Genomic DNA, 26,669 nt, shown 5'->3' with positions numbered 1-26,669 from the left:
TGCCAGCCCTTCAGGTAAAAGCAAAGCTTTGCCACATATATTACACACAATTCCTAACATAAGAAGGCTTTAGAAAAGGCACTTGACATTCCAGACAGAATTAATCTCCTGTTTGTAGAATGCCAGATGTAAGTGTAGAGTGCCCTCTGTTGGTACAGCAGTGAACTTTGTTCAATTATCCCATAGACACTCTTTAGGGATAAAGCAGTTTCTCAAGCCTGTCCTCAGGCGTGTCCTGGGGACCCCAGACAGTGTGTTTTTGATCCCTCCAGGAGCTGGGAAACAGCAAAAACGTGGAGCATTTATGAATAAAGAACGAAGACCATTTTATTAACCATTGTACAACAAACAGCTATGCCATTTTTACATAAACTTAAATATTAACTTTAAAGCCCTTAACATCCCTTAAATACCTCATTTAAAAGCAAACATCACACCACAAATGTTCATTTTTTTACCAAGAAAAACAAGCAAAATAGAAGCACAAATGACACTAAGTGCAATAACATACTCTCATTTACAGCCATAAATATGAGTTGATTCAACTCACTCTCACACAGATAACACATAAACTGTCTGATACCCCGTGACTCAAAAACAACAGAAAATGCATTTAAAATATTTTAGACTTTTTTTGACGTCTGTAACATCTTCCCCCATGTAACATATATCCATTGTTAATTTTTCATTCAAGTTTAAACAAACAAGAGTAATTCAGAGTAATTTAACTAGTCATACTTTCATTAATATGGCTTAGCAAATACAACGTAAACAAAATTAACGAAATTTACCTTTTTGGAAAAAAAACGTTACTTAGTTTCATATTTGTGTACATATACCCAAAGTGTTGTAATTTAATATCAATGAGTTATTTAAAATATGTCTAGCCCAGTTAGATACTTACAAGTACTTAGATCAGACATCCTTTCTCTTCCATTAAAATTTTCTGTGCATGATATAAACTTCAATATTCCACAGTGAGCAGTGCTGACGGCATTATGAATAACGGTGAAATCGCTACAACTTAACAAACTCCAATTTTTCTCAGAACAGCTGCTCTCATGCCAACTCACATCCAACTCGTGGAACTTGCAAATACGAGTTCATCCAGCACCCCCTGTTGGTTGTTTATTGGAAATGCACAACAGTTTGGTACGTGAAATGAAATTCGCTGAAACCGGTTGCCTTTAGCCTGCCAATTACTCGTTAATAATCAGTGAGGTCTCTTAAAACAGTGAAATGAGCATTAGACCTCTCTAATGCTATATGAAGTTAAGGAAAGCTTCCACAAGGCCATACAGCGAGGCGAAATGAAGATGCACTCCATAAACCCAGCAGAGGTAGGCGCTGCTGACTGACATCGCTAAAGAAACAGTAATGTTACTACCCATCTCAGGTTGGCAAGCAAATGCAACTCATAAGCAATAAATAGAGTTAAATATAAAAGTTCAATACAAGTAAACAAAGCTCAAAACTGCTTTTGGAACCTCATCAGTGACCTTTGAAATCACTGAGAGTCTCGTGCAAGACACATGTTTCTCTTCAGCGCTAACATTTCATAAATAACTGCTGAGATGGTCTGGCACCTCATAAGGGTCTGCCCTGCCTCACTGTGACCCAGCACAGCATAAAAAGCTATGAAATATGGGAGTATGGATGGGTGAACTAATGTGTTAGTTTTCACAGGCAGAAAGGTCTTGTATATATAATTTTTTTCTTAAATGCCAGAAAATCTTCGATCATCTACAGTGTTGACAAAAAAACACTGGAACTATGAAACTGTGCCATTCATGTCTACGTCATTACAAGGTTGTTTCTTACGATACAGAAGTTGTCGGCTTACAGACAATATGCCAAGAAACCGTTGGTGGATTCAGAGTCTTACCAGACATTAATACTGGATTTCACTGGTATAAGCCCAAACCAGTCTTTGAAAGATGGTCCTCTATTCAGTGTTTGAGCCACTGGGTTTTTTTTCCGCCTTTCAAACATCTGGCATCGCTGACAACATCCAGAAGAGCCATGATACTAACCCACAAAAAAAGACTCAAAACGCAGTAACATGCTTGGAACATTCACAAAAGGGAACACTAAGCTTTTTTATAGACTACAAGCATTTCCCAAACAATTATTAAAAGCATTCAACACGAAAGCGATGTAAAAAAATTCTTAACTCTATTTTTTCATAACTTTTCTTAAAGTTATGAAAAGTTCTTAAACGCAGTGCAGTGCCGGCGGGCGGCATAGATAGCGACAAACTCTGAAATTTTAAAAATATATACATCTTTGATTGTCTTCTGCTGAATTCTCAGCATGTAAATGGCAACCTCACAAAATGGGGTCAGAATACTGCGTGTCACCGGTAGCAAGAAGGAAGAGCGTAACACTGGAACCTTGGCATATAGACCGTTCAGCGCATAACAGTCTCAGGAGCAGACGAGTAGGTCTCAATGAGGCTTATTGCTGGCATTCACAGATAGCCTCATCTGTAAATAGTAAAATTCAACGTCTGCAATCCAACCACCCAATATATTCTGCTAAAAAATGTTAACAATTCAAAATTGCTAGACTTTCTCAGCTACCAATCAGAAACTACATGTTTTGATACCATATCCCCATAGCCAATCATATTCCTTTAAGTCACCATAATAATGAGCGACATCCAGTCCAGTGTGCCTTAGGCTGGACTGGAGAGCCTGGTGTTTTTACAGAAATCCCATCCATGTTTATCACCCCTAATCAGTCCGCTGTTGGTTTCACCCAGGTTACAACTAACTACTGTCTCAAACACACCAAGTTTCTGTAGCTACCAGGGTTACATTCAGACCTTGAAATGTCTGGGAACTGCATGCTTTTCTTAAATAGTTTAAAATAAAAGTCTCAAATGTTCACCTGTGGTCACGGTCATGGAAAGTGCCCATGAAACAATCAGGGGTAACAACCAAAAATAAACTGCATACAGTTTAAAAAGCAAGCGGGCAGATCCACGGGTTTATATAAAATCCATGAATGAAATTTTAAAGTTTTTTTAAATCAGAAGTTAAAAATCTGATTATTCTGTTCTTTTCATAACTATTGCGTGTGTGACCATTAATGCCTTTCCGTGAGGTTTCGTAAAACATGACATCACATCAATAAATAGACATTGTGAAGCCCAATATAAACATATTCCAGTCTACTGACTAAAAGTGAAAACAGTCTCTGATAATTCAGGGCAAAGTGGCTCACCTTCCATGTTAAAATATTAAATTACAAGATTTATAGACTCGCACAAAACAAACTTAATGTGCGCATGTGTAAACATGCTAGTTAGTTCAAAGTGAACAGCTCAGTGCACCATAAGTATCCATGACAGGGTTCAATCTGCCTGCTACTCCAGGATCAAAGCTCACAGTTTAACCAGTCAAATCCCATTTTCTATTGCTATGGAAGCTGGAGTTGTAATTTGTTGTGAGTGTGTATTTGTGTAGCCTGTGAGTGTGCGTTTGTTTGGAGGAATGTGTGTTTGGAAGAGTGTGGCCTGTGATTGTTTGTTTGGCGGAGTGTAGACTGTGAGTATATGTTTGTTTGGAGGAGTGTGGCCTGTGAGTGTTTGTTTGTTTGGAGGAATGTGTGTTTGGAAGAGTGTGGCCTGTGATTGTTTGTTTGGTGGAGTGTAGACTGTGAGTATATGTTTGTTTGGAGGAGTGTGGCCTGTGAGTGTATGTTTGTTTGGCGGAGGGTAGACTGTGAGTGTATGTTTGTTTGGCGGAGTGTAGACTGTGAGTATATGTTTGTTTGGAGGAGTGTGGCCTGTGAGTGTTTGTTTGTTTGGTGGAGTGTAGACTGTGAGTGTATGTTTGTTTGGCGGAGTGTAGACTGTGAGTGTATGTTTGTTTGGTGGAGTGTAGACTGTGAGTGTATGTCCTTGAGTTTACTCTGGGCTGGGAGGACATGAAGAGGGGTCTTCACTGATGCCTGGACCGGGAGTGAAGGGGACACCACCATGAAGCCGGGATGTGTCCCCACAAAAGGTGTGGTCTTGCGAGGAAGAGGAGGAGCGTGAGCTGTCACTGGAGCTGCTCCGCGTCTCTGTGCTGGTGCTAGTCTTCTTCATCCTCCTCCTCTTTGCTAGCGGGGCCTTGTCCACTGTTTGCAAACAGAAGCCCTCACGTTTGCACTTGTTGAAGGCCTGCAGCAGAGGGTGAAAAAAGGATTATGAGACTTTAAAGGAAAATACAAAGATGCCTTAGAATTTTGAAATAACTATTGTAAAAAATCCTTTAAAATCAGGGTAGGAATAAAAAATGCCAGTTAACGGTTCAGTTCAGAAAGACAGACAGCTGTGAGCACCACACAGGAATGACTTGATTCCACTGAGATGCCAAAGTTACCTGAATAAAGAATTATGAAACAGTAAAGCACATTACTACAAATAAGCTTAAAAAACAAGATTCTGATAATACGTCAATGTAAGTAGTCATGTGATTATCCTTATATCATATGAATAAGAAATCCAAGTGGGAACTTGTTGATCCCATCAAGAAGAGCTGGCCTACAGCCAATCAGATTCAGAAGAGGAGGGGCTATGCGTGCTGATAGGGCCTCCCGGTTTGAGTGACAGATGATGCGTGTTCTGTGACTGTGCTCTTACATTGAAGGTGGCTTTGACACAGGTGTGCACAGCAGCAGTGGAAGAACCCAAGATGGTGGGCGACATGAGGGGGCTGGAAGACAGCTGGCCGCCACCCTGGAGCCAGGCATTGTGTTGCAGGCCGGTCATCTTGATCCGCTTCTGTGGGTCAACTGTCAGGAGATCTTTTGCGTGGGGGGAGGAGAAAAATATAAAAATCCCCAATCAGGCGTCAGCTCTTCACACATGATGTAATGTTTTTAAGCTCCTGACTTTCCACACCTTTTATTAGGTCCTTTGCCTGCTGGGATACATTTCTCCACGCCTCTCCTTCAAATGAAAAGTCCCCTTTTTTTATCTTCTGCATGATTTCCTCAGCAGAGGTAGAGGCACCGCTTTTAGGGTGACACTGAAAGGGTGCCTGTCCAGAAAGCATGGTGTACTATGGAAAGCAGCACAAAAAAGAGAACAGGTCATTTTTGTAGACATCGAGGGGAGGGGGGCTATAAACCAACAAAGGTTTTGGGAGGTAGTCCATTTCTGGTGACTATGGGCTATTTTTGTCTGCAGCTAATCAGGGGTCTTGTTGTGAGCCTCACTTGTCTAGTTCACTGTGTACCTATATACAGTCTTGGCTCATCACAGTGTCGCACTGCATCACTCAAGTACAGCCCTGAGGCTGCCGCAACATGGAACAGACCTCAGGGAGCCAGAGTGCTCAAGACCAGCCAAGCAGGAAAACTGCGGCTCTATCAGACACAGGTTATGCAAAATGTCTGCCAGAATCCCAATATTTATTGTTTTCTGGCATCAGAATCATCACAAAACGTTCCATTCCCAGGAAACACAGCAAAGACAAAGCCTTTATAAATAATACCTGATTCAATGACTCCTGTCTACATAGCAAACAGATACTGGTGTTCTTTGCATTGCGCAATCTGTTACATGTATGTTAACATTAAGGGTATCCTACATGAATCAGATGCTGGGTTACTGTTACTACTGGTACTGACCCAAACAGACATCAAAGATTGAAACAGAGCAAAAATGGGGCAATCCAGTCTCCTCCGCCTCCCCATGTACAAAGATGTATCTATAGCTCATTGTAAAATAAAAGAATACAAACCACATTGGTGTATGCTACAGTCAGAATCAGTAACGTTAATCATACAGGTGTATCATCTGCTGAACTGGAATACAGCAATTATTATTATACATATTTAAGTATAACAACCCAATATGTAAATAGAGATATTATTCTTTCAAATATTCAGTATTTGGTATTGAAATCAATGTAGACATGCAGATATTCCTCTACTCCCTTGGTGGCTCTCCATGGTCTTTTCGTGGCCAGGGAGACCGTTGCTGTAGAGGGAGGGAGCAGGCTTGGGATTGGCCCCGCCCCCGATTCTCACCAGGATGACGCCCAGGCTCCACAGGTCACATGACTCATCGTAGCCGTCGTATTTGAGGACTTCCGGCGCGGCGTACTGCAGCGTGAAGCAGGGCGTCTTCAGCAGCTGGTTGTCGGGGGGCTTCAGACGGGCAAATCCAAAGTCGATGACCTTTATCTCCGAAGCCTCGCCGTTGTCAGTAAACAGCAGATTCTAGAAATAAAAGAAGTAATAACATTTTACGTAACTAATTCAGTTAAGGAATTCAGTATCTTCAGAAAAACACAAATATGCCTATAAGTAGATCAGACAGACAGACAGCAGACAGACAGACAGACAGACAGACAGACAGATAGACAGACAGACAGACAGAGACAGAGACAGATAGATAGATAGATAGATAGATAGATAGATAGATAGATAGATAGATAGACAGACAGATAGATAGATATATAAAATGAAGAAAAATACTTAAAAAGGTTCTGAGTTGAGAACACTGAGAGCAGAGCCCCAAACACGCAGCTCAGGGAGAGCTATCTGCATGTGCACAGCGTGGCGTTACAGTGCTGGAGCTCCGCCCACCTCCGGCTTGAGATCGCGGTGCACCACGCCGACATCATGCATGTGGCTGACGGCCGACACCAGGCGCCGCATGATGCTGCTGGCCTCGCTCTCACTGAAGTGCTGCTTGCGCCGGATCCTATCTAGAAGCTCGCCGCCCCGCAGCAGCTCCAGCACCAGGTACGTATGCAGCTAAAAGGGGGGCAGGACACAGCAAACTTGGATCAGCAACTTCCAAACCCAGATTGGCAACTTCCAAACCCAGATCGGCAACTTCCAGACCCAGATCGGCAACTTCCAAACCCAGATCGGCAACTTCCAGACCCAGATCGGCAACTTCCAAACCCAGATCAGCGCCTACAAACCCAGATTGGAGCCTTCAAACCCAGATCGGCACCTTCCAAACCCAGATCGGCACCTTCCAAACCCAGATTGCCACTTCTAAGACTAAATCATATGTCCACATCACAACTTATGCTGTTCAAATGAAAACGCAAAGCATAATGATTTTTATAGTACAATTTACCAAACACAAAAATGAATCAGAATTTAAAAAATATATATATATTATTATTAAGTATTACAAAAACACCATTTTTGCTCTGTTTCAACGGGCTGATAAATTAAACTAGACAGAGCAAACAAATCCAGCTGAGATGAAGGTACATCAAAGAGCAGCACAGTCAGACCTCTCACTGTCAGGACAATGGTGGGGAGAGGAGGAGACCGTGCGCCTTTGATCTGGATAAAGGGAGCTGAAGCGTTTGAAAAGGAGTCAGTAATGACTCTGTGCTCCTCATCAGCTCTGAAGGAGCCCTTGGGAGCAGGTCGATGCACCTGCTAGGATTCCGCTCCGGTCGGACACACACACATACACACACACACACACACAATACCAACCTGGTCGTGGTATGTCTCGTAGCACTTGACAATGTTGGTGTGGCCATCGCACAGTTTCAGGGCTGCGATCTCCTTCTGCGTCTGAGACTCCATTCTTTGAATATACCGGGGAGGTGGTGGGGGCGGGGGGGGTGTTAAAAAGCAAAAACTGGGCCGAGGCTGAGGTGACCCCACCCGAGTAAGGACTCACCGTTTGCTGACGATCTTCACGGCGTAGCTCTGGCCTGTCTTCCTGTGGGTGCAGCGCCTGCAGATGGAGAAGCTCCCCTCCCCCAGGGCGCTCTCCTTCAGGTCCAGGTCATAGACGGCGTAAAACGGCGAGTCCTACACACAAACCCTTGTCACATTTTGCCAAACTTACGTGATTCTCCAGTCACATAGCTTTGTTTCTGTTCAGGGTTGCCTTTTTTTTTTTTTAAGCTATTTTTATATTAGCTGTCTTTACATTATCAGAATCAGAATTCACTTTACTGATCACGTACTAGGAATTCGTTTTGCCACTCTTGGCGCTTACAGTGTTGCTTAAAGCACAGACAGCACAGAAGAACAACGAGCATAAATTAAGCAAAACAGATAAATAGAAGTAAAATAAAGAACAAAGGAATAAAATAAATAGTGGACAGTTCAAGCTGTACAATATAATAACAATTATAATGATGATAAGGGAACAGAGGTATTGAATATAAAGTATAAAAATATGAAAATAACTTTATATTAGCTACCTTTATATCAGTAATGTTACTATTGCCTACCTTTATATTAGTTATCTTTATAGCAGCTGTCTTTATATTATCTATCTTGCTATTAGCTATCTTTATATGAGCTACATTTATATTAGCTTTTTATTAGCTACCTTTACATAGGCCACCTTTATATTAACTATCTTTTATTAGCTACCTTTATATTAGCTACATTTTATTAGTTATCTATCTTTATATAAGCTATCTTCTTATTAGCTACCTTTATATTAGCTACATTTTATAGGCTATCTTCTTATTACCTACCTTTATATTAGCTATCCTTTTATAGGCTATCTTCTTATTACCTACCTTTATATTAGCTATCCTTTTATAGGCTATCTTCTTATTACCTACCTTTATATTAGCTATCCTTTTCTTAGCTACCTTTATATTAGCTATCTTTATATTAGATACCTTTATATCTCCTTTGTTGTTCGGTTTCACTAGGCTACAGTTTGTAAAAGACACTGAATACATCTGCATGAACAACTTAGGCAGAGCCCCCCGCCCCCTTACCTTCATCATGGCACTGCGCGCCAAAGCAGCAGAACCGGGCCGTTCCAAGCCTTCCTGCAGCTGGGCCGGGTCATCCACAGTGGCATTGCGCTTGAAGGGGATGGAGGGAGCCATGAAGGAGTAACCCTTTGTGATGGACAGCACAAGGAGATAAGGGGAAACTGGGGATGAGCAAGTTCGGTGCATGACACCAGCATGAAGAGGCAGCCATTCTGCTGACTCATCTGTTGTTTATAATAGTTTATGTTGTTTTGGAGTAATAAACATCTACCATGTATAAAGTGTCATCAAAGTATGTTCTTCCCACCTAGGCTTAATAGTTATTTAATTTGTCATTCCATGACCAATTTCTCACTAATTAAAAATTCATTATACAACATAATTTCATGTCGTTAACACAATTTGACACAGACACCATAAAGCAAAGAGTTAAAGCTCTCAGTGGAAGGCCTATATTTTATCATGCTGACACAGTTACGTGATTATCAAGAAGAAACGGGGGAAGAAAAACACCCGAAAGCTACGGCATGTGACACAAGGAGGCGCACAAAAGTCCCAAGAAATGAGCTAACGAGGCGAGCTAGCCGGGCCCCTCGAGACGGCTTCACGCGCGGCGCCTTGAAAGGGCCGCATTCGCTGTCCATCTGGGGTTACAATGCCGCCCTCTCTTTGACGCTCCCCATCGCCGTGTTTTCCCAGCTGTGTGTATATGTCGGGCCTTTGATTCGGGGGGCGGCAGTGACGCCCCCCCCCCGGCCCCTTTAGACAGCTGCGGGGAGCGAGCGGGGCACAGCGGAGGAGGAGATGCTCCTAATTGCTGCGCTTCAGCGTCTGATTAGCCCGCTTTGAGTCAGCGATGGGCCGCGATTCAGTCGGCTGGCTTTGTGAAGGCGGAGAGAGAGCAACCGTGTGAAAAGTTGCCATCGCGGACGCCCTCCTTGTAATTGCAACGTTCGCAAAAAAAATATATATATATTTGGATGTCGGCGTAAGGGGGCGTAATAGAGAAAAAAAAGCCGGCGTGAAGTGCAGCAATCAAACGCAGAAGAAATAACGAAGTCAGACTCTGTGGTTCCAGCGGACCGCGCTCTTTCATTTCATGATGCTTCTCTACAGCACATCTATTGATCAGAAGTCAAGGAGCGAAAAAGCAATCAGACCCCGATTTGGCACTGAGCTGGGCGGCATCTACAGGTGACGGGAGGTCACGGTACGGGGCTGCGACCTCATTAAAATGGACGCCGCATATCGTATGCCCATGTGCAATACGCGCAATGACATAATTACACACCAATTTGCATCAATTCCAACGCCAACGCATGGATTTATTGATATATAGAAAATGAATTGCCGGTTCAAATTACCTGCCTGAAAAGCTCTGCATTTCCTAGTTAAAGCACACGCAGAAACAAAACTGCACACACACTGCCCTCTACAGACTGACCTAGAGACCCTGGTTCGATCCGCTCACACACACAACGGCCTACTTCTGTAGCAGCAGAACCACAGATGACTGGTGATGTCACCCACTTGGAAGATGCGGTCGCAGCTCTGAGGCAGGTCGGCGGGGGAGTACATGGCATCCATCTCGGTAAATTCCAGCGCAAAGTTGCTGACATCCAGCTCGTCCCGGACAACTGGCTTGAATGGTGCCGGAACCTTCTTAGCAGCCAGATCCTCCCAGTTAATCTTCTACAGTGACAAACACCTGAGTGAGATCCTGTCAAAATCCTCATTTCTGATGCTAATATAAAGACAATACAGAGTTACATAGCTAACATAAAGATAGCTAATATAAAGATAGATATATAGGCAGCTAGTATAAAGAAAATGTATAGAAAAATAAGTAATAGAAAGATAGCTAATATTAAGGAAGCTCATATAAAGATAGCTAATATCAAGGTGGCTAATAGAAAGATAGCTCATATTAAAAAAGCTAAATAAAGGCAAAGCTGAAGAGAAACACAACCATGTGACTAGAGAGTCACGTGAGTTTGGGAAATGTCAGAAGGGTTTGCATGTAGGACTAGCTGTTTTATATTATGTTTTCAGACCCCCCCCCCCCATGACCCTGAATAGGACAAGTGTTTAAAAAAGGTGAATGCAGAGAATAGTGCAAATAAACCAACGTGTGTCCAGACATTTGACTGGCATTGGCGTTTGGGGGAATCTAAATTACGCAGGAAGAACACTGCATCCCTATAACTGACACCCTTTCCTGATCACCCCTACAATGTTAAATTAAAAGGAATATGATGGAAAGACCATAAATACAAAGTATAAAATGCAAATAAAACTTTATGGGCCAATGAAAATTATGCATCTAGGTGCATGGAACAGGGAAAAAGGAAAGAATTCCAAAGGACAACAGAGGAGAGCAACCAAAAACCAAGTAAGGAAAAAAACATGAGGATAATTAGCATGTTTTAATAAAAGCAAGGGTGTAAATGTTTAAAAAATTATCAGCTTAATAAAAAAAAGCTTATTGCAAGGGAAATTGTTTATTACAGTATATCGAAAAGTTGACCGATGCCCTAAAAACCCAGTAACAGAGTTTTACACATTAAGAGAGGCTAATCATATGCTAACATACCACTTACTAGTAGTTTCAAATTTGGTACAATAAAATAAACATTTCACCATGTAAGCATACAGAATGTGCAGTTGTAAGAAGGACAACTGCCCCACCTGGTAAAAAGGGTGTCCCTTCACACTGTCTGCCCCAGCAGCCCCCAGCCTTTTCTGGGGGTCTTTGGTGAGCAGTCTTTGGATGATGTCTTTGGCTGGGGATCCCATGTCTTTTGGGAATGGGGGGTCTCTCTTGAGTATCCTCCTTAGTGAGTTGAGAAGAGAGGCACTTCAGAGATAAACATACTGAGAATGCCGACTGAAGGAAAAATTAAAAGGCACGTTGAACACCCCAGTAGAGGAATGCCTGTCATTTCAGTGCCGGTAATTTTGCACTTTTAATAATAATTCCGAAATGTACTGCTCCCAGTGCATATAGCAGTGTTCCCAGTGCATACAGCAGTGCTCACAGTGAATACAGTAGTGCTCCCAGTGCTCCCAGCGCATAGAGCAGTGCTCCCAGTGCATAGAGCAGTGCTCCCAGATCATACAGCAGTGCTCCTAGCACATACAGCAGTGCTCCCAGTGCATACAGCAGTGCGCCCAGTGCATACAGCAGTGCTCACAGTGAATACAGTAGTGCTCCCAGTGCTCCCAGCAGTGCTCCCAGCGCATAGAGCAGTGCTCCCAGCGCATAGAGCAGTGCTCCCAGCGCATAGAGCAGTGCTCCCAGCGCATAGAGCAGTGCTCCCAGCGCATAGAGCAGTGCTCCCAGCGCATACAGCAGTGCTCCCAGCGCATAGAGCAGTGCTCCCAGCGCATACAGCAGTGCTCCCAGCGCATACAGCAGTGCTCCCAGCGCATAGAGCAGTGCTCCCAGCGCATAAAGCAGTGCTCCCAGCGCATAGAGCAGTGCTCCCAGCGCATACAGCAGTGCCTTTGCACATACAGCAGTGCTCCCAGTGCATACAGCAGTGCTCCCAGTGCATACAGCAGTGCTCCCAGTGCATACAGCAGTGCTCCCAGTGCATACAGCAGTGCCTTTGCACATACAGGGGCATAACTTAGATGGCCTTTGTAATATATAAATGTCTAGATAAGAAATGACAAGGCATTTTAACATGCAAAGTATATAGTTGAGTACTGTTTGTTTAGAAATTGATAATAAATGGATGTTTTGTGTTTGTTCAGGCTAGCAGACTGTTATGGATTGAGATTAAGGTCCCCCGAGCATTTTTAGTGAATTTTCACGTTCGTGTCAATCTTCAGAACGGAACCCTTGCAGATGTGCTGGGGTTTCTGTACCTACCTGGAAATATCCGTGTGAGAGTTCTCACGTCCGTCCACGGTGAAGGGGGACCCCCCTGTCATGAGCTCATACATCAGCACCCCCAGGCTCCACCAGTCCACCGCCTAGCAGCCAGCAGAGGACAAGTCAAGCCACAACAATTAGGCACTAGATGAGCAGAGGAGCTGGAGAAGCAGCCCACTCTTACTGTGTCATGGCCAGCGTCACCCCCTTCCACAATCTCAGGAGCCATATACTCTATAGTTCCACAGACGGAGTACGTCCTCTTGACCTGAACGACAACACACACACACACACACACACACACAGAACAAAGATCCATTAACTCAAGTCTGTGATTTAAAAATATTATAGTCAGTAGGCACCTGAAGAGACTAATCATCGCAATAAGTACACTAGACTACAATTATTGTTAAATTATATACTGATTTCTAAAGGCATATCATCATTTTCATAATAATTGTGAATATATGGCCATATTCTATAGAACATGTGATATTCACGGCTCAGGTCTCAGTGCTTGGTTTTGCACAGTCTAGCTCAGTGCTTGGTTTTACACAGTCTAGGTCAGTGCTTGGTTTTACACAGTCTAGCTCTGTCCGATGAGTTGCAAAGGAGCCTGACGGCAGAGCTTCATCAAGCTTTATCAATCATCTAAATACACCAACCCAAATGGAGCTAAACAGCATGCATGAAAAGAGACCTTTCATTTACAGAGGGCAAAAGCTGACAGAGATTCGACGTATCAATGAAGCAAAATGCATACATTGTTCATAATGTGTTTGAAAATATTTCAACACAATCTGTCAGAGATGACAACTCATATTTTTTCTCATTACAGTAACACATAATTCTCAATGCAATTCGTCCACACGAATTTTGCTGGGCAAAACATCTGGGCTTCCACTTACCTCATCAAACTCTTTGCTGAGACCAAAGTCTGTTAGCACAATGTGGCCACTTGAATCCAGTAAAATATTCTCCAGTTTCAGATCTCGGTAGACAATACCCAGCTGAAGAAGGAATATAACATGGAATATGTAACAGTTTTATTACCTTGTAAATAGTCTGTAGGGTCTGCAAACTACCGCAACGCTTTTGATGTAGCTAATTTTAGGTTGATAATGGAACTGTGACTGTGAATCTTTATACTAGTTGGTTGGAAAAAAAAAATTAAGTTTGGATTTCAGGACTTGAAATTTCCACCTCTGGAGTACAGATACCCATCTTTCTGATGTTCACGAACCGTTTTCTATCGAAGAAACATTTCACGAACAGCACACGCAAATGTAGAGTCCGTAACATTTTTAAATGCAACCCCGTTTCCAAACAAGTTGGGACATGGTGTAAAACAAAAACAGAATGCAGTGATTTACAGAGCAAAGACAACATCAAATATTATTATTGTATGACAAAAATATGCTGAATTTGATTTTGATTTTGGCAACACATTATGCAACATCCGAACATGCAAACAGCACCCACACAGAGCGGAACTGCAACTGCAACATCCCTCCCGGATTGGGAGGAACCGAGATGCCTAATATCTTACGTAAGTTGGCCAAATAGAGCTTCTGCTATCATAAACAGACACCACGGAGATTTTTAAGAATGGATAACATTATCGTAATTAATTATATTCAATAAATGTAAGTGAACAAGAATCAGAAGCTCCCGTTAATCTGAAATAAAAGACATAAACACTATATAAAGCATTTACTGCCACCTACTGGCAAAATATGCTAACAGAATTTATGGGGAGGTTGAGTGAAGCAATCGTTACCTTTGATCTCAAATAAAATGCACTGGTAAATTTACGTATTATTTAGCACATTGTATGTGTAAAAAAATGTTTATATATGTATAATATAAATAATGTTATAAATATGCATACTTGATGGCTCTTGTGTTCTCGCGCACTTGTTTGACGTCATCATTCATCGCCAAAGTACAGCTCCACTATCAAGAACAGAAGTACTAAGGATGATAAAAATCCCCGGTTGTCACTCTTGCTCCGCCCCTAACATTAAGGATGCATTGGTATCATCCTCACTAATGAGAACAGTCCCATGATTCACTGCGTCCCCAGTTCATTCTTGGGAGGCGAGTTAGCAAGACTGCTGGGACCTTAATGCAGCCCAAAGATATGGCTAATTGGTGTCTCTAAATTGCCAACCATTGATCCAGGGTGTATCACAACCTCGTGCCCTATGCTCCCCTGTGACCCAGACCAGGATAGGAAATAAGAAGATAAGCAGATGGAAGGATGAAAGACAAAATTTCATCCAAAATAATGTGTCACCAAACTTTGCTCATTACCAAGTCTTAGTAAAACAGGAAGGTAATCTTGCAAAAAAATTAAAGTCTTTTCCCAGGAGCAGACAGGATTCTGACCTGATCCTGCACCTTCTTTACTCAAGGACCTCTGCAGTGGAGAAGCTAGATATCACAAACAAAGGGGACTTTCTACCATTCAAATGCCAACACGCCTCTCCATGTTTTCAGGGAGGATGTCACTGCACCTTTTAAATGTTCCCATTTAAGGCATGTTTCATTTCTCATTGTGTAAACGGGAGCCAACGGAGACAGAATTCAGGGTTAAGAGGAAAAAGATAAATACGCTTTATGCTGCATCTATTATTAGATCAGTGAATAGTGAAATAAAATGTTGAACTTCTCACTTGGACTTCACTTTGGAGACAAACTTCTGCTAATTAAATAATGTAAATGAAAACAGAAAATGTCACTTCTCACACCTATCGATGTAGATAAGCAGGCATTAATATATAAACTTGTAAACTTAGCATATTTTGGCTCTCTTTCTTCTTGGGACAATATTCTAACAATTAGTGATTAAAGTAAATGTTTTCACCCCCCTCATATTCCTTTTCTACTCATAAATAGACCTGACTGGCCCGTCCATAAGGAGATAAGTCTCAACTAGACCACTTCACACCCCAAAGACAGTTTAATGCCTTCCTAATACTGAGAAGACACCATTTTTATATATCAGCACTATTTTACTATATGAGGATTACTTCAAATCAGGTTCATTTATATCTGATTTTTTTTTCTGTTAAACCACAACATGCAGACATTTTGTATTTTTTGTTATTTATTGCAGTTGCTTTTGCATTTAACAACAATACAATGGCAGAGCCTCCCCCACCTGCCCACCCCCGACCCCCCCGCCTCTGAAGGTGCCCTTACCTGGTGCAGGTGTTCCAAGGCCAGCACGATCTCACCGCTGTACAGCGCCACCTCCTGCTCCTTGAAGCGGACCCTCTGCACCAGGTGTGTGAACAGCTCCCCCCCGCTAACGTAATCTGCAACGGCAGCCTGGCATGAACATACAACACGGCTCCCCCCCGCTAACGTAATCTGCAACGGCAGCCTGGCATGAACATACAACACGGCTCCCCCCCGCTAACGTAATCTGCAACGGCAGCCTGGCATGAACATACAACACGGCTCCCCCCCGCTAACGTAATCTGCAACGGCAGCCTGGCATGAACATACAACACGGCTCCCCCCCGCTAACGTAATCTGCAACGGCAGCCTGGCATGAACATACAACACGGCTCCCCCCCGCTAACGTAATCTGCAACGGCAGCCTGGCATGAACATACAACATGGCTCCCCCCCGCTAACGTAATCTGCAACGGCAGCCTGGCATGAACATACAACACGGCTCCCCCCCGCTAACGTAATCTGCAACGGCAGCCTGGCATGAACATACAACACGGCTCCCCCCCGCTAACGTAATCTGCAACGGCAGCCTGGCATGAACATACAACACGGCTCCCCCCCGCTAACGTAATCTGCAACGGCAGCCTGGCATGAACATACAACACGGCTCCCCCCCGCTAACGTAATCTGCAACGGCAGCCTGGCATGAACATACAACACGGCTCCCCCCCGCTAACGTAATCTGCAACGGCAGCCTGGCATGAACATACAACACGGCTCCCCCCCGCTAACGTAATCTGCAACGGCAGCCTGGCATGAACATACAACACGGCTCCCCCCCGCTAACGTAATCTGCAACGGCAGCCTGGCATGAACATACAACACGGCTCCCCCCCGCTAACGTAATCTGCAACGGCAGCCTGGCATGAACATACAACACGGCTCCCCCCCGCTAACGTAATCTGCAACGCAGCCTGCATGAACATACAACACGGCTCCCCCCCGCTAACGTAATCTGCAACGGCAGCCTGGCATTAACATACAACACGGCTCCCCCCCGCTAACGTAATCTGCAACGGCAGCCTGGCATGAACATACAACACGGCTCCCCCCCGCTAACGTAATCTGCAACGGCAGCCTGGCATGAACATACAACACGGCTCCCCCCGCTAACGTAATCTGCAACGGCAGCCTGGCATGAACATACAACACGGCTCCCCCCGCTAACGTAATCTGCAACGGCAGCCTGGCATGAACATACAACACGGCTCCCCCCGCTAACGTAATCTGCAACGGCAGCCTGGCATGAACATACAACACGGCTCCCCCCGCTAACGTAATCTGCAACGCAGCCTGGCATGAACATACAACACGGCTCCCCCCCGCTAACGTAATCTGCAACGGCAGCCTGGCATGAACATACAACACGGCTCCCCCCCGCTAACGTAATCTGCAACGGCAGCCTGGCATGAACATACAACACGGCTCCCCCCCGCTAACGTAATCTGCAATGCCAGCCTGGCATGAACATACAACACGGCTCCCCCCCGCTAACGTAATCTGCAACGGCAGCCTGGCATGAACATACAACACGGCTCCCCCCCGCTAACGTAATCTGCAACGGCAGCCGTGGCATGAACCTACAACACGGCTCCCCCCCGCTAACGTAATCTGCAACGGCAGCCTGGCATGAACATACAACACGGCTCCCCCCCGCTAACGTAATCTGCAACGGCAGCCTGGCATGAACATACAACACGGCTCCCCCCGCTAACGTAATCTGCAACGGCAGCCTGGCATGAACATACAACACGGCTCCCCCCCGCTAACGTAATCTGCAACGGCAGCCTGGCATGAACATACAACACGGCTCCCCCCCGCTAACGTAATCTGCAACGGCAGCCTGGCATGAACATACAACACGGCTCCCCCCCGCTAACGTAATCTGCAACGGCAGCCTGGCATGAACATACAACACGGCTCCCCCCCGCTAACGTAATCTGCAACGGCAGCCTGGCATGAACATACAACACGGCTCCCCCCCGCTAACGTAATCTGCAACGGCAGCCTGGCATGAACATACAACACGGCTCCCCCCGCTAACGTAATCTGCAACGGCAGCCTGGCATGAACATACAACACGGCTCCCCCCCGCTAACGTAATCTGCAACGGCAGCCTGGCATGAACATACAACACGGCTCCCCCCCGCTAACGTAATCTGCAACGGCAGCCTGGCATGAACATACAACACGGCTCCCCCCCGCTAACGTAATCTGCAACGGCAGCCTGGCATGAACATACAACACGGCTCCCCCCCGCTAACGTAATCTGCAACGGCAGCCTGGCATGAACATACAACACGGCTCCCCCCCGCTAACGTAATCTGCAACGGCAGCCTGGCATGAACATACAACACGGCTCCCCCCCGCTAACGTAATCTGCAACGGCAGCCTGGCATGAACATACAACACGGCTCCCCCCCGCTAACGTAATCTGCAACGGCAGCCTGGCATGAACATACAACACGGCTCCCCCCCGCTAACGTAATCTGCAACGGCAGCCTGGCATGAACATACAACACGGCTCCCCCCGCTAACGTAATCTGCAACGGCAGCCTGGCATGAACATACAACACGGCTCCCCCCCGCTAACGTAATCTGCAACGGCAGCCTGGCATGAACATACAACACGGCTCCCCCCCGCTAACGTAATCTGCAACGGCAGCCTGGCATGAACATACAACACGGCTCCCCCCCGCTAACGTAATCTGCAACGGCAGCCTGGCATGAACATACAACACGGCTCCCCCCCGCTAACGTAATCTGCAACGGCAGCCTGGCATGAACATACAACACGGCTCCCCCCCGCTAACGTAATCTGCAACGGCAGCCTGGCATGAACATACAACACGGCTCCCCCCCGCTAACGTAATCTGCAATGGCAGCCTGGCATGAACATACAACACGGAGTTCCGTCCACCGATAAGCACATGCATGAGAAGCTACAAACCGCTATAAAAAACACCCCCATCTGACATGACACATGGCACAGCCAAGGTCTCTAAAATAAGGCAAGTGCAGTTAAGGCCAGCGTCCCCCTCATCTTTACCCAGGGAACTCAGTATCTGCAAGAAATGGTTAAGATCCCAAACATACACAGGAAGATGGCAGATTACATTGCAGATGCAACAATCCCAAAAATCATGTGATAATCGGTTTGCGATGATTTAATGTCGTTCTAAAAGATTCAAAATATAATCAAAGCCTAGAAGTCATTGTAAACACCGATGGAGAACTTCAGTAATTTTGAGCGTAAAGGCATGAGACCGAGAGGCAGACGGACCTAGGATGAGATGCAGCCGGGTGTCAGTCTGGAAGGCGTAGTGCAGCGTGACCAGGAAGGGCGACTGGCGGATGTGCTCCAGGACCTGCCGCTCGGTGCGCGTGTGCTCCCTCGTCTTGGCCTTCTGCACGATGGTGGCCTTCTTCAGCACCTTCATGGCGTACAGCTGGCCCACGTCATGGCCGCTGACCTTGCGCACCAGGAACACCTTTCCATAGGCTGACGGGGAGAATGTCAACAGGAAACTGAACCAGAATTGGGTTTATTAGCCAAGAATGTCCAGACAAACAAAGAATTTGTCAGTGGCTCTCATTGACATACAATGTGAACGTATGGTCAATAAATGTATATAAAGAGCAAGAGTGCAGTTCAAGGAATGTAGGATTAAATACAAAATGTACTGTACAATATGATAAAATAAGTGCAATGGGAATCACTGAGCAGTTGTTAATACTGGGATATCATGACACATTGGTTTCAGTCTAAACTATTTTTTAACAAAAAAACCTTCATAACCCTAATATAATAAAGCCTGAAAAACAGTCAACACAGAGAACATCACATAGCCAGTCACATCTTTTTGTGCAATTACATCATTTCCTGCTTTTAGTAACTCACCCCCGGTGCCTAGCACTTTAAGCAGCTCGAAATTCTCGATTCCAACCTTCTCCACGTGGCCAGTTAGGTTGGCTGTGAAGAGAAGAAGAGGCCAACAGTCAGAGCTTGAGGCAAAAACTAACCCTTTCCCATCACATGGGCCTCAAAGACATTTATGACATGTTTTGAATGTATGTCTGAGATCAGTGGTTTCCATCTGGTTTTGCCTAAGAACCCACATTTTCCCCTGGTCATTAATTCACAACTCAAATGAGAAAAACAAGAGGAAAAAAAAACAATATACAACAATAATATACAAGAACAATATTGTTGGGAGGAGGGGAGCAGGCAGTATGACGTGTCGACCACACATTCTCATTGGTCTCATGACCCACTTTCAGGTTGCAAACCATCAGCTGAGAAAGAGATAAACCATTTCTGTATATTTAACTACCCTTTTATATTTCGATCAATCCGCTACTATTTTTCATGTAGGGCTGCAGTTAGCTGTTGACCAACAATTCTGAACAAATTTCCAAACTCAGACACCACTCACCCTAAAGCATCATAAATTGCACGTTTTGCAGTCTAGAGGTCTTAAAACACCCAAAGCTGTGCTTATAAAAAAATGTTCCAGCCCCACAGGAACTTTAGCTTTTGATTGTGGTTCATCTACTTTTCATGTCCAACTGTTAAAGAATGATAATAAAATAAGCAGTTTGCAACTATAAATCTATGGCTACTACTGTCATCAGCAGCGCACTCTGATGTTTGAAAGATATGATTAATGCTGACTAAAGTGCCCTTGAAGCACAACACAGGGCCGAGCTCCCTGTACACTGCGAGCTCCCTGTACACTGCGAGCTCCCTGTACACTGCGTCCTACCTGCCACCCCAAGCCACGTCTGCAAAAAAGCAGAAGAAATAAAGGTACCCAAACAAACCAAACCAAACCACACACACACACACACACACACACACACACACACACGCCACAGTTTTCATTCTGCTTGCATGCTATGACTCAGTAGCAGTTAATATTTCATGTATGAGCTGAAATATAGTACCTGGTCAAAATATTCCCATAAGGACCAGCTTCACCAGGTTCTAGACTGAGCAAACATTTAGAGGAGCAGCAGGTGATTTCATCCACCCTCAAGGAAGATGTCTATGGGTAAGCTGTCTTTAAAAACTAGTGCTTTGTTTTGAACAAACAAGTGGTTTCCAAAACTGAGGGGAGTTGCTTTTTGTATGTCTGTTTACTAATTCATTAATTTTTATTGTCCCCTTATGACAGGTTGCCATATTGCAAGTAAGCCTGATTCACTACATAACACCCCCCCCCCCGCCCCGCCCCCCAAAGTAACTGATGACATGATTCACACCCCAGATACGAGGTGCTCTTCAGGCTGCACTAAAACGCACCATGACATACATGCTAGTACAAGACATTTTAGAGTGTGAAACACATTCTTAATTCATTGGAGCCAATGACATAAATAAGACTCAATAAACAAATAACAAATCGACAGACATGTCTCAAGCATTACATTTAATGGGATTTTAGTCATTCAGTCAAGAGCTCCATAGATCAATATTTTATTAAAGAGCTGAAACATAACAGTTTTGTACTCTTACTGGTCTGTTTCCTTGATTGAAAGACCATCCACCTGTTTCCCATTAACATTAATGACACATGCATGATCAAAGGAGACTGACCAATCAGCACACAGCAAGAACTCAGTTCTTAAATGAAATCCGGGTCCTTTTACTTGAAATGGCTGAAATGCTAGTGTACAAACCCCGCCATAGCGCACGGTGTCCCTCGTGACAGGTGTGAAGTGGTCACCATAATTAGGCCTAAAGCAATACCATGACAGTGGAGCCACACTGCTAATCTCACTGGCAGGACCTGACGTTGGTATTACCGCTGGTAGCGCGTGAAAAAGGAAGTGGGGAGCAAGATAAGAACAACCGGAAGGGAGACGCAGTCTGCTCTTGCAAAACTGAGTTTAGTCATTGGCTGGCAGCCAACCTGAAAACAGTTGTGGGATGTTCTTTCCCAAGCTCAGAGCTCACAAGAACGAATAAGCACAGCACCCCTCTCCACTAGGATCACTACTGTGAACTGGCTTCCAGATACTGGGCAACACCTCCCATCTTTGAACAAAACCACCACATCAGCAGGCATGCAAACTTTGGTCAGCTGGCTGGCATGAGATTTTCAATTCGAGACACGTCTGCACACGCATGAACACACATTTACATGTCTGTAGCAGATTTATTACCTTGCAAATAGTCTATAGGGTTTGCAAACTACCTCAATGCTTTTGATGTCCATAATTTTAGGTTTATAATGGAATAATACAGATCTGCCGTAACAGTTGGCAGCCCTGCATCAGTTTGCTCAGGTTCAAACGCATCTCAAACCTTCCGCCACGATTAGCACCCTGACTAACAATGCTTAGCAGGCTGGAAAAGGTCATTCTGAAACGCCGCTTTTTAAAAATTCCCAATAAAGCATTTCACTAAATTTCTGTAACTCAGGAACGTATTTGAGTTTTTTTGTTGAAAACCGATAGGTAGTTATAACTGACAAAGTGCTGCAATTGTTCTAAGGCAGGCGGCCCTGCATGTGCGACTTGCTCTAATTGGCTTCTTCACCAGCAGCTAATTCGTATGCTAATCAAGCTAGGAACTATCAACAAGGAATGTAATGCACAACACAGCATGTAATATAAGCAAAATGAAACAACCAATGCAATGCTACTTTTGCCAATCTGCATTTACAGAAAAAGAAACAATGAAACAATAGGAAAACACTGCTAAACCGGCGATAAAAATACTGACGAAACACGAAACCAAAGCTTGGTTTAGAGCCAACAGACATGGCTGCGATATTTGCAGAGTAACCTCATAATCAGATGGCTGCTGACATTAGCAGATATAGCAAGTCTGATCAATTCTAAGGACACAGATAAGGTGGCATGGAGCCTGCAAATGAGAGGCTCCTCCTGCAAACATCAAATGACACTGAACATGGTCCCCAGTCGGCTGTTATAACGAGGCAGATAGATGCCTGCCGATTCCCCATCTCAAGACGATGAATTAGTGAAATGTAAGGTAAATGGCAGGCAGTTCTGTCAAACCCGCCACTGACAGCATACCAACAGCTAACAGCGACAGAAATACCCACAGCCATGCGCCTAATTATAAAACCCTACACTCGAGGACTTTTCACAGTCATACACCACGATGTTAGAGTATTCAGGAGGTAAACAATCAGCTCGGGAACATTTGGACATGTTGATGATGAAAATTTTATTAATGAATAGCTCAGATACTACACTGACACTACTAGCTCTAAGAAAAACAGAAAACACCCCAATAAACAATACAAGTTCAGTAACAACACTGGCTCCTGTTTAACTGCCAGGGTCTGGGACAAAACAATGAAACCATCATGAATTTGTGTCACTCCACAAGACATCCTGATAAGCCCAGCCTACATAGACTAAACAGGCATCTAAAGACCTGATTTATCCATCCTGGCCTTCTATGCTATCCCAGTGGGGATAAAGTATGCATAGTCCTAGGTATACACCCATCTCTCAAGAAAGGCGACATTGGAAAGGTCATTTCACGTTCCCAGGAAAGCCATCTGCATGAAGCATTACTGGAACATACAGCCATTCAACACTGGACAAAAGATGATTCAGTACCGGACAAAAGCAAAACTGAAATAAGAGAAAATAAATAAATATCCAATAGTAAGTCAGCAGTCAAGTTCGATGTGTGCGGTCACTCAGATGGGTCATGTTTCCAATGGAACTGTCAGCTCCCATGAAAATGGCCAAAATCTGATGCCAAAAATAAATAAATAAATAAATAAACTAACAAACTGGCAAATTGCTCCAAAAAGACATAATGAGGACTTCAGGCAGCCAAGGATTCAGTGAAACAGATAATGAGGAATGATTAAAATAAGGACAAAAACACCACAAGGCCTCAAAAGATTTCATCAAAAGTAAAATCTAGTGTGACACATCACTCAGAGCATTAGAAGGTGTTTATTTGATTCTAAAGAGAGGGGAACACATAGCACAGCCAACGTTGGGTCCAGACTGTGCTGACTGTCCCCGAAGGGTTCTGGCCTTGTTATTATCTGTGTGTGTATTATAAGGGAAGAGGAAAGATTTGGGCTTTGTGACAGTAAAGCCTCACAAGCACAAACCAGTCCAGACGAACCTCCCAGTTCAAGGTCCGGTCGGGACAATGAGTTCCTGGCTAAAGGACTTCAGCTAACCAGGGGAAAGGTCAAAAGGCACTGGCTGCATAGTGAAGCGGAGTACAGCAAATTCTGCTTTGGCACCGAGCGTAAATATCAGCATGAAATCCAAACTCAGACACCACTCACCCTAAAGCAGTCTTCATACATACAGTATAAATATAAAACATATCTGCTACTGTAAGAAAATATATACAAACACACATTTTTATATATATATATATATATATATATATATATATATATATATATATATATATATATATCTTGTTTATAAATGGCATAAACAATTTTAGGACTTCATGTCATATACATATACATTAAATTCATTTATTTGCTTTTCTTTACACAAGGGAGACAGCTTGGGGTCAGGGAGAGGTTAAGAACCCTGCCCAAAGACCCAACAGTGGTCTGTCAGCCAAGGATATTTGAACCCACAACATTCTGGATATGGGCTGAAATATGATGCCTAAGCCACTATGCTACACACCACACTGTACACAGTCCATTTTATGCAAATAGCTGTAATAATACAATTAGAAACAATTTTACAGGAAAAACTATGATGGAAGCAGGATCACCGTAAGCAATCAAATGTAAAATCTGGCCACTATCAGGCATGCTTGCCTACAACATGGACATTCTGCAGGAGAACACATCAGCAATTGCATGTTAAGATGCACATCCCTCGTACTTCTCCAAAGAAGTTTTAACTGAACCAATAAAAAAGTGCATGGAAAAAGGTCCATAAAAAAAACACCTAAATGTGCCTCGTGACAGCCTATGACATTCAACAAAACAAAATCTTTATTTTTATATACTAACAGTAACAATGAACACACAGACCCGGGTTGTGGCCATGCAGTCTTTCACTTCATTTGATCTTTCAATTAAGCTATGTTCCATTCCATGAATCCTTTCCAGTTCAGAGGTCAAATACCCTGTGTTGCTACAGCACAATTCAGGTGCCCTTGAACTTAATCTGGCTCTGCCTTGACTGGTCCTCCCAAATCTCATTGGGTCTTATCCTCAAGTCGTCTGCTGGCAGAACCTAAACATGCACAGCCAAGGCATCTTTAGCTTTTTTCCCAAAGTTATGAGTCTAGAACAAATTATTGGGGAATCTGGTGAGCAAACACCCATATAACTAAATACGTGAACTACTGGCATGTGCAGTGTTGGGGGAGTTACTCATAAAAGTAATCCATTACAGGCAGAAGCGGAAAGTTCAGGTCTAGAAAATACTAATTCAGAACAAGACTTTGTAGCAACCAACCAGTTGACTATAAAGAGTCAAAGTCATAGAGCACTTAACTGGTTGGTTGTTACAAAGCCTTGGTCTGGATTTGAACCTTCTGGACCAGAACTTTCCACCTATGTCTGTAATGGATTACTTTGAGTAACTCCACCAACACTGTGTATGTGCCAAATTTAATGCATGCATTACCGCTAGCAAAAATGTTACAAATGCGACATTTATATCAAAGTTTATCATCAAAAACAGCTAAAAAAACCATTTCAGTCCCGGTTATGGGTTTCATGGGAAAATACCACGGCCCTGGTCGCTTTCTCACAACATTAAAGTGCTAACCACCAACGCACACTATCTGACACCGCACGGCACGCAGCGCTAAACGGCCTCTTTTCCGACCCCGACCTATACCGAAAGAGCACCCCCCCCCCCCCCCCCCGAAAAGAGGCATTCTGCACCAACCTTTGGGTCGGTTGGGGGGTTGAGGTCTTCACCTATTTAAGGGGATCCAGGGTGTTGTATTGTTGGCTGGTTTTGATTATTGGTGCCCCCCATAATTATTGGGAGGAGGCAAAATTTACGCCCATGTACTACACTGACAGGTGACAATACGGACCGAATATCAAAGAGGCGCTGTTCTGTACAGATGGTTGTATAGAGCTTATTCATTCATTCATTTATTCTTAATGGTTATTTTGAAGACGATACAATGCACCAGGTGTTCTGACTGCCTGACAAGATAGTTAACTCTGTAACTTTAATTTAATATTTCATTTTCAATCTTGGCAGCGACATTACCTATTTAGATTGTAAAACGCTCGGTCACACGCAGACACGGCAGAGCGAATCGAAACGCAGTTGCAAATACGCAAAGAGATTTTCTATATAATCATAACACAGAGATACAAAACTTACCATCTTTCAGCTCATGTTTCACCGTAAATATGTCACCTTCCCCAGTGGCTCCTTCCATTGATAGTGATATGGAACTCTAAACCAAAATGAGTATATCTTAAAAATGTGTTACATCCTAAATACTTCTAAACTAACTAGAGACGTCTCGTGTTCGTCGAATAAACAAATAAACAAATAAATAAACATTGAAATGTCAATGACTTCTTACATACATTGGCAGTAAAGCTACGAAAGATGCACCTTGTTCACCGCAATGTCATAACACTATCTGATAGTTGAGCTCCAAAGTAACTACTACCACCACCATACCTTGAGCGATCGAGCCCCCCTAACGCAGCCGCTTCGGCTTGCTGGCCGAAAACGAAGCTCCGCTGCCGCCGGACCGAGCCGTCAGTGCATCGATGGATCCGTCCTCCGAACACAAACCGCCCAGCGGCCGCGCTCTTCCTTCCCATTGGTGTAACGAGTCGTAACTGACGGATAGC

General features: G+C 44.0%; 1 protein-coding gene across 1 annotated transcript; it reads right to left on the bottom strand.

The window, feature by feature from the left end:
- Positions 1-301: 301 nt before the first annotated feature.
- On the bottom strand, positions 302-26,611 carry rps6ka5 (ribosomal protein S6 kinase, polypeptide 5). The gene is made up of 18 exons (XM_072699059.1): positions 26,494-26,611; positions 26,185-26,260; positions 19,751-19,822; positions 19,133-19,351; positions 15,811-15,926; positions 13,512-13,613; positions 12,788-12,871; positions 12,601-12,704; positions 11,412-11,556; positions 10,254-10,415; positions 8,724-8,849; positions 7,658-7,791; positions 7,468-7,561; positions 6,589-6,759; positions 6,028-6,219; positions 4,895-5,054; positions 4,634-4,797; positions 302-4,171 (listed from the first exon to the last, which is right to left on the bottom strand). Exons 2-18 carry the CDS (start codon positions 26,240-26,242, stop codon positions 3,914-3,916), a joined length of 2,361 nt encoding a protein of 786 aa, XP_072555160.1. The 5' UTR covers positions 26,243-26,260; positions 26,494-26,611; the 3' UTR covers positions 302-3,913.
- Between the last annotated feature and the right edge of the window lie 58 nt (positions 26,612-26,669).

Source organism: Paramormyrops kingsleyae, chromosome 14 (assembly GCF_048594095.1).
Source record: "Paramormyrops kingsleyae isolate MSU_618 chromosome 14, PKINGS_0.4, whole genome shotgun sequence".
In the NCBI taxonomy this organism is placed as follows: domain Eukaryota; kingdom Metazoa; phylum Chordata; class Actinopteri; order Osteoglossiformes; family Mormyridae; genus Paramormyrops; species Paramormyrops kingsleyae.
Note: the sequence above shows the minus strand (reverse complement) of the source record. Positions and strands in the feature narration are given on the sequence as shown.

Excerpts from the sequence above, each read along its gene's own strand:
- rps6ka5 (XM_072699059.1), bottom strand. The coding sequence starts at position 26,242 with ATGGAAGGAGCCACTGGGGAAGGTGACATATTTACGGTGAAACATGAG. Across the intron at positions 15,927-19,132 it reads CCGGCTGCATCTCATCCTAG|ATTACGTTAGCGGGGGGGAG; the intron begins GTCCGTCTGCCT and ends CTGCCGTTGCAG. Across the intron at positions 5,055-6,027 it reads GGAGCCTGGGCGTCATCCTG|TACACCATGCTTTCTGGACA; the intron begins GTGAGAATCGGG and ends TGCTTTCCATAG.